Source organism: Chiloscyllium plagiosum, unplaced genomic scaffold (assembly GCF_037043375.1).
Source record: "Chiloscyllium plagiosum isolate Xiang-an unplaced genomic scaffold, Cpla_swu_hap1 HiC_scaffold_10, whole genome shotgun sequence".
Lineage (NCBI taxonomy): Eukaryota > Metazoa > Chordata > Chondrichthyes > Orectolobiformes > Hemiscylliidae > Chiloscyllium > Chiloscyllium plagiosum.
Genome location: NW_028270148.1, coordinates 21,170,779 through 21,183,475, shown reverse-complemented (window position 1 = coordinate 21,183,475; position 12,697 = coordinate 21,170,779). Strand labels below are relative to the sequence as shown.

Genomic DNA, 12,697 nt, shown 5'->3' with positions numbered 1-12,697 from the left:
AAGGTTTTCTAAGATTGCAAAGAGATCTTGATTAAATGGGTCAATGATCTGAACACTACTAGGCAAGGGCTGTTATTTAATCTTTTTGGAAAATGGACTGTAAGCTTACAAAATGTATTGCCCCATAGATGAAAATGATATTAAAAATGTTACACTTGAAATTACGTGATTCCAGACTGCATATTGCAAACCTGTTATAAATGAATAAAGAATTTAACCGTAATCTTTGAAAATTGCAAAGATTAAAGAAGAAAAAAATGTTCTTCATTAAACCATTTTATAGATCCCATTTGTTCTGCACATGACAAAAGTTATAATTCACTCTAATCAAAGCCAAAGAAAATGTCAATGTGCCTCATGTTTAAGCATTCAAAACATTACTTGGCCTTTGATGAAAGTAATTGTAACTTCCTGTTATAAAGAGTGCAATTTAAAGCCTGTCATGAACAAAAGTTGTTAGTCTCTTCTACTTGAAAGTAATTATTTCAAAATTTGTTGCTCAAGTTAGATAGCAGTAGCTAACAGGAGACACAGTAAAACAGTGAGCCAAGATAAAGAACTTAAAATGCAGCATGCATTTGTTTTAAAAAATGGTTTCAGTTATCCCATAGCTCAAACGATTAAGCAAGTATTTTGTTTATACAGATAATGTCCCAAGGTTCCAACCCTGATCTATTCCAGTCTTTAGAACCCGACTTCAATCTTAGGCCTCATTACTAATGGGTGAGGGAAAGTACAAAAGCCATGATTCCTGTCTCTAATTGCCAAAGATTTCTGTTTGTGTTTATAGGTAGGATTGGACTTGGTGATGCTTAAGCTTGGTTAACTTGCTGACATTGGATGTCTTCTCAGATAAAACAGACACAAACTCCTAGAAGAACTGAGAAAAGAATCAACAACTTCAGGAAGAGAGTGATGAACACTGGCAGAAATTTTAAAAAGCTAGAGGCAAAAGTAGAACCTACAAGACTATTCCTAATTGTACAATGTGAAATGCATTAGTCTAGTTAGCCAGGATTAATTTGCAATTCTTGGAGTTCCGAGTTAATAAATAGTTTCCAGTGAGGAGACACGCAGAGTCAGTAAGTAAAGGACATGGATTCAAGATATTGATAAAAGAACCAAAAGGAGAGAACAAAGTTTATTTTAAACACATGCATTACAACTGGAAATGCATTGCCCGATAGGTTTGCTGTCGTAAATTCAACGGTACCTTGCAAACATAGTAGATATACTAAAACAGAACTTGGGAAGCACAGTGAAACAGAAGTAGATTCAACATCTTCCAGAGAAAGGTGGGGGGGGGGGGGGGGGGGGGGAGAGGAAGCTAAGGAGATCTGAAACCATTCAACAGTTTTGACTATTAAGGACAGTAGTTCTAGAGACAGCAATCAGGGGGGAAAAAACCACAGCATTGTGGGGCATATTTACTCAAAGACAGAATGCAGATACAGAATAATGGGAGTCTGTAACTATGAAGGAGAGTTCAAATAGTGCATTGCTTCCCAATTGCCAGTGTATGAATCAGCAAAATGTGAATCGAAAGACTCATGGATAAGTAGCTCGAAAATGCCAGATCAGAATCAATTACTTAAAGGAGAATTGGTTTTAATTCCATAAAGGAAATCACCTGGGATTTCAAGGCATAATAAGTAGGATATATAAGTAGTAAAGCTTGACAGTAAAGGAACTGTCATATTAGAAAGATAAATGCATGGTTTACAGTTTGAATATGAAGAGCTCTGATTTCTAAGTATAGAGACTCTGCTACATTGTACAGAGTTTCTTGTAAAGGAATCAACTTGAGCTGTGGTGACAGGCGAAGAGATTGGAGATGACAGCTTGAAAAGATAAATAATCTGTCACTATGCAAGTATAAAAAGTTAAAGGAAATTAAAAATGACAAGACGATAAGAAAAAAAAACTAAGAGCCAGGCAAGTATAAAGAGGAAGGATGGCCAAATCAGTGATGACTAAATTGCAAGTACATTAATGCACAGTAATCAATGAACAAAATTGGAGAGTTGGATTGTGATTCATGAAACTAGGGGATCAAAAACAAGACAAAACAGCAATGACAAAATGGCTGCAGTTTGACCGTGAATGACTTACTGTCACTTGCACTTTACAGTAAATACAAAAAAACACCGAGAAGCTTCAACTGTCGCTATATTGAATAAAAAGACTTTCTTTTTACCGAGAGTCCATCTTCATTCTGCCGCCTCCACCATGAGTCCTGAGTTGGCTCATCGGCAACACGACACCTGCACTGCCACCCCTTCTCCACAGTTTCGCTGTTATTGGCGCTGGAACCACCATCATAGGAGTTGCCACTCTTTGGCCACCATCTCATTGCTGCTGGGTCCACTTTGTCGCGCCAAGTCCGATGCTGAACACACACTTGACCCAGGAACCCCCTTTTGGGTATACCACGCTGCTGCCACTGTCTTGCCAATGCCAGGATTCACCTGCTGGGCTTACTGTAACCAGTAGTCTATGGCTCGACAAGGCCAGGCCAAGTGTCCTATTCTAGCCACCTTCCTCCAAAGTTGTTGCATTGCTGCTGCCGTCACTTCAAGAGTGTGCTGCTGCTGGTGCCTCCTCTGGTCGTTGAAGGAGCCTTTTTGCTATTGCCGCCACTACCTGCCCCAAATGCCAGGAAGATGTCCTTGACACTGCCAATGACAGATTCCACGTCCATCACAGCCTCCGACCGCTGGGAGGCTGCCGCCATTCTGTGCATACTCTGCTCTCATTGCCATGCTGATGCTGCCAACTAACGCAACAAGGAAAAATGAAAGGAAACAAACTGAAAGAAACAGAGCAGGTAAAAAGAAAAAGAAAAGCAAGCAGATGGTAGTGGACGAACCCTGGCAAGAGCCCACACAGCCATGCTAATGTGTCACCATCTTGGATTGCTCATATCCATAGTTTGCCAAGGTTTAGGATTAAACATCGCTGTGAATAACACTTTCTGAAAATGATAAGTGTTTGTTATACTTGCAAAACTGCACAAGCGACAAATTTTGCACGTCTGCTTTTTTCCAACTTCTGAATTTACATTAGATGCAAGATTATCATGTGCAGTCATATCACATAACGAGCTCAAGTGCTGACTTATCATCACTTGACCTGAATGGTTAGTTGTTTCAGTGTCAGTGCTGTTTTTGAATATAATTACCTCAGTTATTTTTCTTCTATAAAACAAGTTGGCAGGTTATTTGAAATGTGTTGTTATAATATTGAATGTTACCATTATTAAATTTGATGTGACAAATTATTTAAAAGCACAACTTTTTTTTTTTTGGAGGTAGGGCTTGAAACATGAGGCAAAAGAAAGGAGCATTACACATCTATCTGACCGGACATTTTTCAGGTCTTACGAGGGGCAAAATGTTACATGTAGCAGATTACGGGTGATGTGATAAACTGCAATAATTCTGCACAGGAATCTGTTCAAATCATGTCAGTAATGAGACTTTGCTACAGCTAACAAATTAGTCCCACTAGCCTGCTTTTTCTTCATAGCCCTGTAATAGGGAATTGTTCTTGGACTGAATTGAAAATGATCCAGTCAAATTCCAGACCCCTCAGTCTCAGAAAAGGTGATGCTTGCATCATTCAATGCTTTAAAAAAAAACATAATTATGCAAGTACAGCGACGCATCTCAAGTTTGATAACAATAACTCCAGTAAAAGAAATGTCAGAATATCCATTAGCCACTTTCCAAGTTGACACCAACATGTACACACTGCAATCAACACAAATTAAAATTCTCAGCCAATTAAGTCAAGAATTAGACAACCAGCACTGGTGATCCCACAGTGCACACTTTCTGGAGGCACTAACGATGCTGGAGGGAACAGATAATGGAGTATAGGCCTTTTGGGTGCTGGCAATAGCAGAGCAAGCTAATCTCAGGCTGTTGGCAATAATGGAGCAGAATAGTGCAAGAATTCAGAGAACACAGCTCCAACAAGTAGCTGAATCACTATTCAAATGGTATTGAAAAATGTTCGGAATATTAGACCTTTCCAGACAAATACATATTTTTTCTCAAAAGTAAACAATTTTAACACAGTGTCCTGCTCACATGTCACTTGTCTGTCCTCAGCATGCTGCGGTGTTTCAGTGAATCATAGTGTAATCATCTTCAGAGTATGCACTTTACAGCCTTCTGGACTTAAATATTGAGTTCAATGTCTTCAAATTGTGAACCAACTCCCATTTCTTCTCTTTCTTTCAGCTTATTACATTCAGTTGTTATCATGTCCTCTCTCCTCTTCCCCATCCCAGGGGACTGTCTGTCCTTTCGAGTCTGGCAGCGAGACACACAATTGTTCCACCATTCTCACATTCCAATCACTTTATCTGAACTATCAACATTTTTCTCCACCAGTACCCTACACCCATTATCCCCACACCTCAAAACTAAATGCTGTCCGGTCCACATTTCACTTCTGATGAAGAGTCATCTAGACTCGAAATGTTTGCTTGCTGTATCTCCATGGATGCTGTCTGACCTGCTGTGATCTCGAGCATTTGCTGTTTTCAGTAGAGATTCCGGCATCTGCAGTAATTTGCTCCTCCAGAAAGCTCCAGCTATTTTGTTTTCTCCAAATTTTCATTAAACACAGTTTATTTTCCCAATTTTGTTCAGTGTTTATTTATGCACAAGTATGACTTTTTATACTTGACACAAGAAACTGACAAAAATAGAAAATCCTGAAAACAGCCAACAAATAGCCAGTAAACCTGCTGAGAGAAATTTGAGTCAGATCAATATTTCAGATCAAAAACCTATCAAATCTCTTGATCTGCCAGCCAGAAAAAACATCCTTTTGGCACCTCTATAGTTTATGTTTGAATGCATTGTCTGTTATTCTTCTAAATTCCAGAGAATATAAAGCCAGTATATTCTATTATTTCTTATAGGACAATCCCTCCATCCTATGAATTCATTTGGTGGACCTTCATTGCACTCTACCAATGGCAAGTCGATGATTTAATGTTCCAAATGCTGTCTCATCAAGGATCTATACAACTGCACTAAGCCACCTATGCACATATACTCAAATTCTCCTGTAATAACGTCTAACTTACAATTTGGCTTAATTGGTTGTTGCACTTTCACATTAACTTCAATGAATCATGAACAAATACACAAGTCCCTTTAAAGTCCAACAACACCTCTCAGCCTTCTCAATCCTGTCTGCTCTAAACTTTGTTTACAAACTTGCGTGGGACCTTATCAAAAGCCATCTGAAAATTCTAATATAACACATCCCTTTAATTTCACTAACACCAACACCCCCACCCAGATGTATTCTGCTAGTTATATGCTCAAAAACTCCAAAAGGTTTGTCAAATATTATTTATCTTCCATCCACTTGGCCCCAGTGTTGCGAAGTATGAGCCTTGCCTCATTGCCACGGAACGCTCCAAGTCGTTCAAGGCTTCCATATTACCTGTCCCTCATGAAGATATTTGACAAGTGAAAACACTTTTGAATTGAATGGAATTGAATTTGTTACTTGTACCGAGACAGTGAAAAGCTTTGTCTTGCGAGCAATACATGCAAATCACATAGTTAAATAGCTTAGATAAATAATTGATAGGTAGACAGCAGCAAAACAAAAGCTTTGATAAAGGGTCAGTTAGACTCGAAACGTCAGCTCCATTCTCTCCTTACAGATGCTGCCTGCTGAGATTTTCCAGCATTTTCTCTTTTGAAAACAAAAATACAGGTACAGGCGAATGTTAGGAGTTTGTAAGTCCATTCAGTATTCTAACAGCAGTAGGGTAGAAACTGTTTCGAAACAGGCTGGTGCGTGTGTTCAGGGTTCTGTACCTTCTCCCTGATGGTAGAGGTTGTAGAAAAACATTGCCAGGATGGATGGATCTTTGAGAATGCTGGCAGCCTTTCCTTGACAGAGGGCTTGGTAGATGGATTCTATAGATGGGAGGTTGGCCTTTGTGATTGTGCAGGTCAAGTTCACCACTCTCCGATCTTGAATGGTATAGTTGCCATACTAGGTAGTGATACATCCAGACAGAATGCTCTCAATGGCGCATTTATAAAAGTTGGCAAGGGTATTTGCCATCATGCCAAATTTCCTCAGCTGCCTGAGGAAGAAGAAACGTTGTTGGGCCTTTGTAACCAGTGCATCTACATGAAGAGTCCAAGAAAGCTTGTTGTGGACGACCACTCCCAGGAGATTGACACTCTCCACTTGTTCCAGCTCTGTCCTTTTAATGTGTAGGGTGGCATGAATAACATCCCAACAAAAGTCAATAATGAGTTCCTTGGTTTTGCTGGCATTGAGAGCTAGCTTGTTCTCAGTGCACCATTTTTCCAGGTTTTCCACCTCCCGTCTGTGGTCGCTTTTGTCGCCATCTGAGATTCAGTCAACTATGGTGGTGTCATCAGCGAACTTGTAAATGGCATTAGCCTGGTATTCAGCGAAGCAGTCATGGGTATACAGTGAGCACAGTAGGGGCTGGGGGGAGGGGCTCCAGTGTTGAGTGTTAGTGACGATGAAATATTGTCCCCACTCTTCAATGATTGTGGCCTGTGGGTCAGGAAACTGAGGATCCAGTTACAAAGAGTGGGGCTTAGTTTGAGATCCCCAAGTTTAGTAATCAGTCTCGAGGGGATAATAGTGCTCAAGGCTAAACTGCAGTCAATGAGTAGGATTCTTACGTTGCTGTTCTTGGCAGAAGATGTTCTAAGGAGGAGTGAAGGGTAAGTGATATGGCATCTGACATGGATCTACGGTCCGATAGGCAAATTGGAGTGGGTCAAGAGTAGTGGGGAGGCTGGAGTTGATTAATGCCACGACCAGCCTTTCAAAAGCACTTCATAACCACCGAAGTTAGGGCCACTGGGCGGTAGTCGTTGACACATGCTGCATGAGGCTTCTTAGGCACAGGGATGATATTGGCCCTCTTGAAACAGGCAGGGACAGTGACCTGCTATAGGGAGATGTTGAAGATGTCAGAGAAGACCTCTGCCAGTTAATCTGCGCATGCTCTGAGTGCACAGCCTGGTACTCCGCCTGGTCCCACCGCTTTCCTTGGATTCACACGAAGGAAAACAGATCTGACCTCTGATGCAGTGACTGTTGGGATAGGTTAGTCAGGATTTGTCAGAATAGCTTCTGCACAAAGCAAGTACAGAAGGAGTTGAGATGATCTGGGAGGTATGTGTCATCATCTGCTATCTTGCACTGTCTCTTTTCAGAACCTGTGATGTCACTCAGTCCTTGCCATAGTCACCGGGTGTCTGTCTGGGTCTCTATTTTGGATCGGTATTGGTCCTTGGCTGTCCTAATGGCTCTGCGAAGGTCATACTTGGATTCTGTATATTTGAGTGGGTCTCCTGATCTGAAGACCTCACACCTGGTTTTTAGCACGTTCTGTATGTCCTGATTCATCCAGAGTTTCCTGTTGGGGAACATCCAGATTGACTTCCTCTGTATGCAGTCCTCCACACACTTACTGATGAAGTCTGTGATGGTGGTGGCGTACTCGTCCAAGGTACCTGTGGACTGTTTGAACAGTCCCAATCAGCTGATTCCAGACAGCACTGGAGTTATTCTCTGCCTCCTCCGACCAGCACTGGACCTGAATCTGCGAGGGGGTCACCTGCTTGAACTTTCGCCTGTAAGCCGGGAGAAGAAACACAGCATTGACCACAAATCCATCAGGCAGTGGTCAGAACACCGCAATCTTGAGATCCTGCGGAAATAGAGGAGAGGACTAATCCAGTTGGGCTGTTTCCTGAGCAGACTAATCAATGGCATTTGACAGAATGCTTCATGGCCAGAACTTTCTAACAAGCATCAAGATGGCACTTGGCTGGTGGTGAGAAGGGAAGTACCTGTGAGATCCTTCACATATGCCTGGATTATCTCCTCCACCACATGTTGCCCTTGAAGCAGCTGTGCTGACAAACAGACTCACATGCTCCTTCTGGAATGTGCCTTTGCATCTCTTCAGAGAGGGAGAGATGTAGTAGTTTTTGTTAAGAGTTGGCCTTAGCAGCTCCGTGACTCAGAACTTTATGCTCCACAACTGTTCCCTGACATGCACACAGACAAATATCAACTGTACCTAGAAGACCAACTTGGTGAAAGTTGCTCTTTGGTCTGCCTGAAATGTGCTGGTCTTCCAGTGCGAAGAGTTTACCTCAATCCAGTGTTGCAGACTAGCAATACCAAAGGTCCAGGACTATGTGCTGAGGAACGCACTAAACCTTTGGACAGCTGCTGCCAAGGCGCAGTGAGGAAAGACCATTGTTGAAGGTCTTTCTGGTGAATTATAATGGGGGCTCCTCAAATGTATGTAAATATTACTGTACAAGAAAGAACACCAAATTCCAATCTTTTGTTTGTTCTTCATGAGCAAAAACTGTATCAAACTGCTGTAGTCACTGCTATGTACATAAATACATTTTTATGAATAAAATATATTTTTGCAACAATAAATCTCAGCTTCAAAACACCCCAATGAGTTGGTTGGTAGTGTCTTAGGTTCCACCATCATTAGCTGCTTCATTAAGATAAGGCTGAAGCATTTGCAACAATCTTCAGCCAGAACTGCATCTCGTTCTCTTCCAGATGTCCCCCAGCTTCATAGATGCCAGACTTCAATCAATCAATTTGATTATTCCAGGTGATATCAAGAAACTGCAGGAAGCACTGGGTACTATTGCTGTTACAACCTCTATTCTCAATTATCATTTAGTGGTGGAAGTTGTTATCGACAGTACTATCCAGCAACTAGTATTTAACAATAATCTGCAAGTTGTTCCTCAGTTTGAGTTTGAGGGCCAATCAGCTCCTGACCTCTGTTCAAACTTGGAAAAATTAGCTAATGCCGAAGGTGATAGGAGAGTGACTGGCCTTGACATCAAGGAGGCTGAGCAAAACTGGAGCCAATGGAAATCAGGGAAAACAGTTTGCTATTTGGGAGTCATACCTGACACAAAAAGATGGATGCTGTTGCTGGAGGCCAATTGTTCAAGAAGTCTCTGCAGGAGTTCCTCAGAGTAAATATTTTCTAAATCAAACTGTTCAGAGATATGAGGACAAATCTTTGCAGCTGTGTCTTGAACTTAGGCCTCCTGGACCAGAGGTAGAGACAGAACTTGCACTGTGTCACAACAGCCCCAAGTCCTCAGGGTGGTGTCCTATGTCCAATCATCTTCAGCTGCTTCAGTGATGACTTTCCTCCATCACAGTCTCAGGTGGGAACATGTGCTGTTGACTGAACAAAGTTCAGCACCATTCATGACTTCTAAAGAATGAAAACAGTCCATACCCAAATGCAGCAAGACGTTGACAATATCCAGGTTTGATCTCATAAGATGCATGTAACATTCATGCCACGTAAGTAGTAGGTAATGACAACAGAGAATCTAATCTTTGACTCTTGACATTCAATGACATTACCATCACTTAAGCCCTCACTATTAACATCTGCAGCATTACCATCAACCAGAAACTGTACTGGACTAACTGTATAAATACAGTAGTTACAACAGCAGGTCAGAGACTATGAATCCCATAGTGAGCATCTCATCTGTCTCTCTAAAGCCTGTCCATCATTTACAAGACACAAGTCAGGATTATGATGGAATACTTTCCATTTGCCTGGATGAGTCCAGCTCTAACCGCATTCAAGCTTGACACCATTCAGGATAAAGCAGCCAACTTGATTGGAACCACATCCACAAACATCAATTGCTACAATACCAATAATCAGTAGCATTGTTTACTATATACAAAATGCACCTTATAAATTCACCAAAGTTCCTTAGACAGCATTTCTCAATCCCACAATCGCAACCATCTAGAAGTTCAAGGACAACAAGTACATGGGAATACTATTTACAAGCTTCACAGCAATCCACTCACCAACCTGACTTGGAAATGTATCACTGCTTCTTCACTATTGCTGGGCCAACATCTTGGGACTCTAAGCCTAATGGAATTTGGGTCTACCTGCAGCAAGCCAACTCACTGCCAACTTCAAGGGCAATTAGGGATGGGCAATAAATGCTGGCCCAGCCAGTGACACTCATATTCAATAAGGAATTTTAAGAAATACTAACCTTCCCTCCAACAAAAAAGGTCATATGTATGGATGTCCTCTGATTTCAGAGTGTTGAGAGATGTTTGCAATATCTCAGACACTGAATCAGTCAGTGCCCATTTGAAATGAATCATCAGCCAAAGCTTGAATGCTTCTATGTGAGGATAAATTTATGGAGGGCAACCATGAAAACATTGGAATAGTTAAGTTTTGAGATAACAAAGGTAGAACAAGAGTATTTTGGCAGCGAATGAGCTTAGGCAATGGTGGAGTTGGTCATTTAAGTACAACCAAGTGTTCATCTTGGTACTTCATCAGAAATGTGGGTAGAGCAGATTGGAAGTAAAGAGTTATTTCAGCTTAGAGGAGAGGGATGGAGTTGGTGACTAAGAAATTGACTTTCTGACAGGGACTGAAGATGAAACTTTGGCTTGTTTAAAACACCATGCTGGACAAGCAGATTGAGAGGTCAAGGGTAACAGTGATAAAGCAGAATTTGATAGTGGAATTGAATCAATTCCAAACGTCACTGACTGTATTCACATTTCTACCATAGATATAGAAAATCAAAGGAGGCATGCGCCATTCGGACCCTCAAGCTTGCTCCACCATTTAATGTTATCATGGCTGATCAATCTACTCAGTGCCCCATTCTGACATTTGCCTGTACAATTTAAGTCCTTTAGCCCTGAGCACTTCTCCTTGGAAAGCAGTGAATGTTTTGGCATGGTTATTTTCAGCAACTGCTGTAAAAGTACACCCAGTCCTCACTGTACTTTCCCTTTTTCCAACTTGTCAAAATAATGTCTTCTCGTTTTTACTATCAAAGTAGATAACCTTGCATTTATCCACCTTATACTTCACCTACCATGCAGATGTTCATACACTCAACTTGCCCAAATCTCACTGATTCATTTCTACATGCTCCTCACAGCTCTCACTCTCACCAAACTTTGTATCTTCAGCTACATGAAGATATTACATTTAGTTCCTCATCAATATCATTGATATTTACTATGAATAGCTAGGGTCCAAGTACTGATCCCTGTAGTACCCACTAGTCACTACTTGTCACTCGAAAAAAAGATTTGTTTATTCATTTTCTTTATTTCCTGTCTGTCAGCCAGTTCTCTATCCAGTATATCAGTATACTATCCCTGTCTCAAGCCCTTTAATGTTACATGCTAATCGCTTATGGGACCTTAGTAAGGATCACTGAATTGCAACCAGCAGAATTTTCTCATATAAATTAATCTTGACTACAAAAACATTACATAACTTATATCAGCTAATGTAACATACAGCGAAGATATCTGTGACCATCCCAGTTTGTGTGGCTTGGCTGCTTACTGAAGAAAGTTCCATCATTCAGGAATGCAGCAAAAATTTGTTTTAACTGGCAAAGAACGAACTTTAGGCCTTGTATTTAAAAATCCTTCTGATATTTGAAAGATTTGGGACAAATATATTCATGCAAATTTTGTCAATATTTCTTCAGATGACTCACCTCTGAGTCATTCAAAAGCTCTTTACTAAGTTCTCCATTTCTTGCATCAGTTGCTTGTTCAGTAGAATTTGGCTGCCACTTGATCTTTTGTTCAGCAATGACTGGCCTTGTTATACCACTGCCAGAGTAATTGGGGGAATCTACTATTCCAAATACCTATTGTAAGAATAAGTAAAATTTATTAGAAGCATAAACTGCAAAAACAAAATTGATCAATAAATAAGGGCTGAGAAGTTGTTCCTTGTCCCAAGTAGTTTTTTTATACAAAATAAATTAAGTTAGCACTGTAACATATGCTACTAAAATCACACCAATGCAATTTAGATAGGATAGTGTTTTTGTGCATTTTTATTAACAAGTACAGTACTTTAACTGGATAAAATGGAGACAATGGAATATGCCATGGAAGTGAAAAGTTTTCCATCATTAAATTTAGGTTGCCCACAACACATGAAGAATGATCTAATTTCTTATTACCACATTTTCCGAATAAGATGGATACACTCCTATTTTAGAGAGAAGAGGAGGCCCCTTCCATTAGGCAGCCAAATCGTTCACCCTAAAAATTCTCAATTGTAAACATGTAGTGATCAATCTGATGGATGCAGCTGCCAGCCTGAACCATTTAGTGCTTCGGCAATCAAGTCAACAAAATAACCTTAGTGGTGTTTTCCTTGCTAACCTATCAAAGATTAACTGTCCACTATACTTGGTAACATCATCAGTGAGTCTCCGGATGAAGCACTTGGTGGTATGGCCCGCTGTGTGTGTGTTTAGGGATAAACAAATAAAAAGCGGGCCATACCACCAGTGCTTCATCTGGAGACTCACTGATGTTACTTAGTTTGGTGATGAAACATCTGAAACCGTACCTACCAACTCAACGAGCAAACCTACATCCAGAACCTCAACCTGAGCTAACCTGTCTTAAATACATTCAAGATTTGGCCTCCACTTGATGGCAAACTGCTATAAAGCTTTTTTTTTTAAAAAAAGGAAAGAAACCAGGTAGATGGCCCAACATCAACCTTATCACTAGAAGCAACACTGGTCAACCCAGCCTGTTGACCCTGTAAAGTCCCATTTACTAA

At 40.7% G+C, this 12,697-nt stretch overlaps 1 protein-coding gene across 13 annotated transcripts in view; it reads right to left on the bottom strand.

Moving 5' to 3' along the window:
• The window catches only part of cep170aa (centrosomal protein 170Aa), a 168,710-nt gene that overhangs the window by 59,276 nt on the left and 96,737 nt on the right, over positions 1-12,697 (bottom strand). For 12 of the 13 annotated variants that reach the window (XM_087991188.1, XM_087991194.1, XM_087991193.1 and 9 more), the window contains one exon: positions 11,607-11,762. The exons of the other annotated variant lie outside the window; for it this stretch is intronic. In XM_087991188.1, the coding sequence (XP_087847314.1) occupies positions 11,607-11,762 (156 nt within the window). The remainder of the gene's footprint in view (positions 1-11,606; positions 11,763-12,697) is intronic. 13 annotated transcript variants of the gene reach the window in all.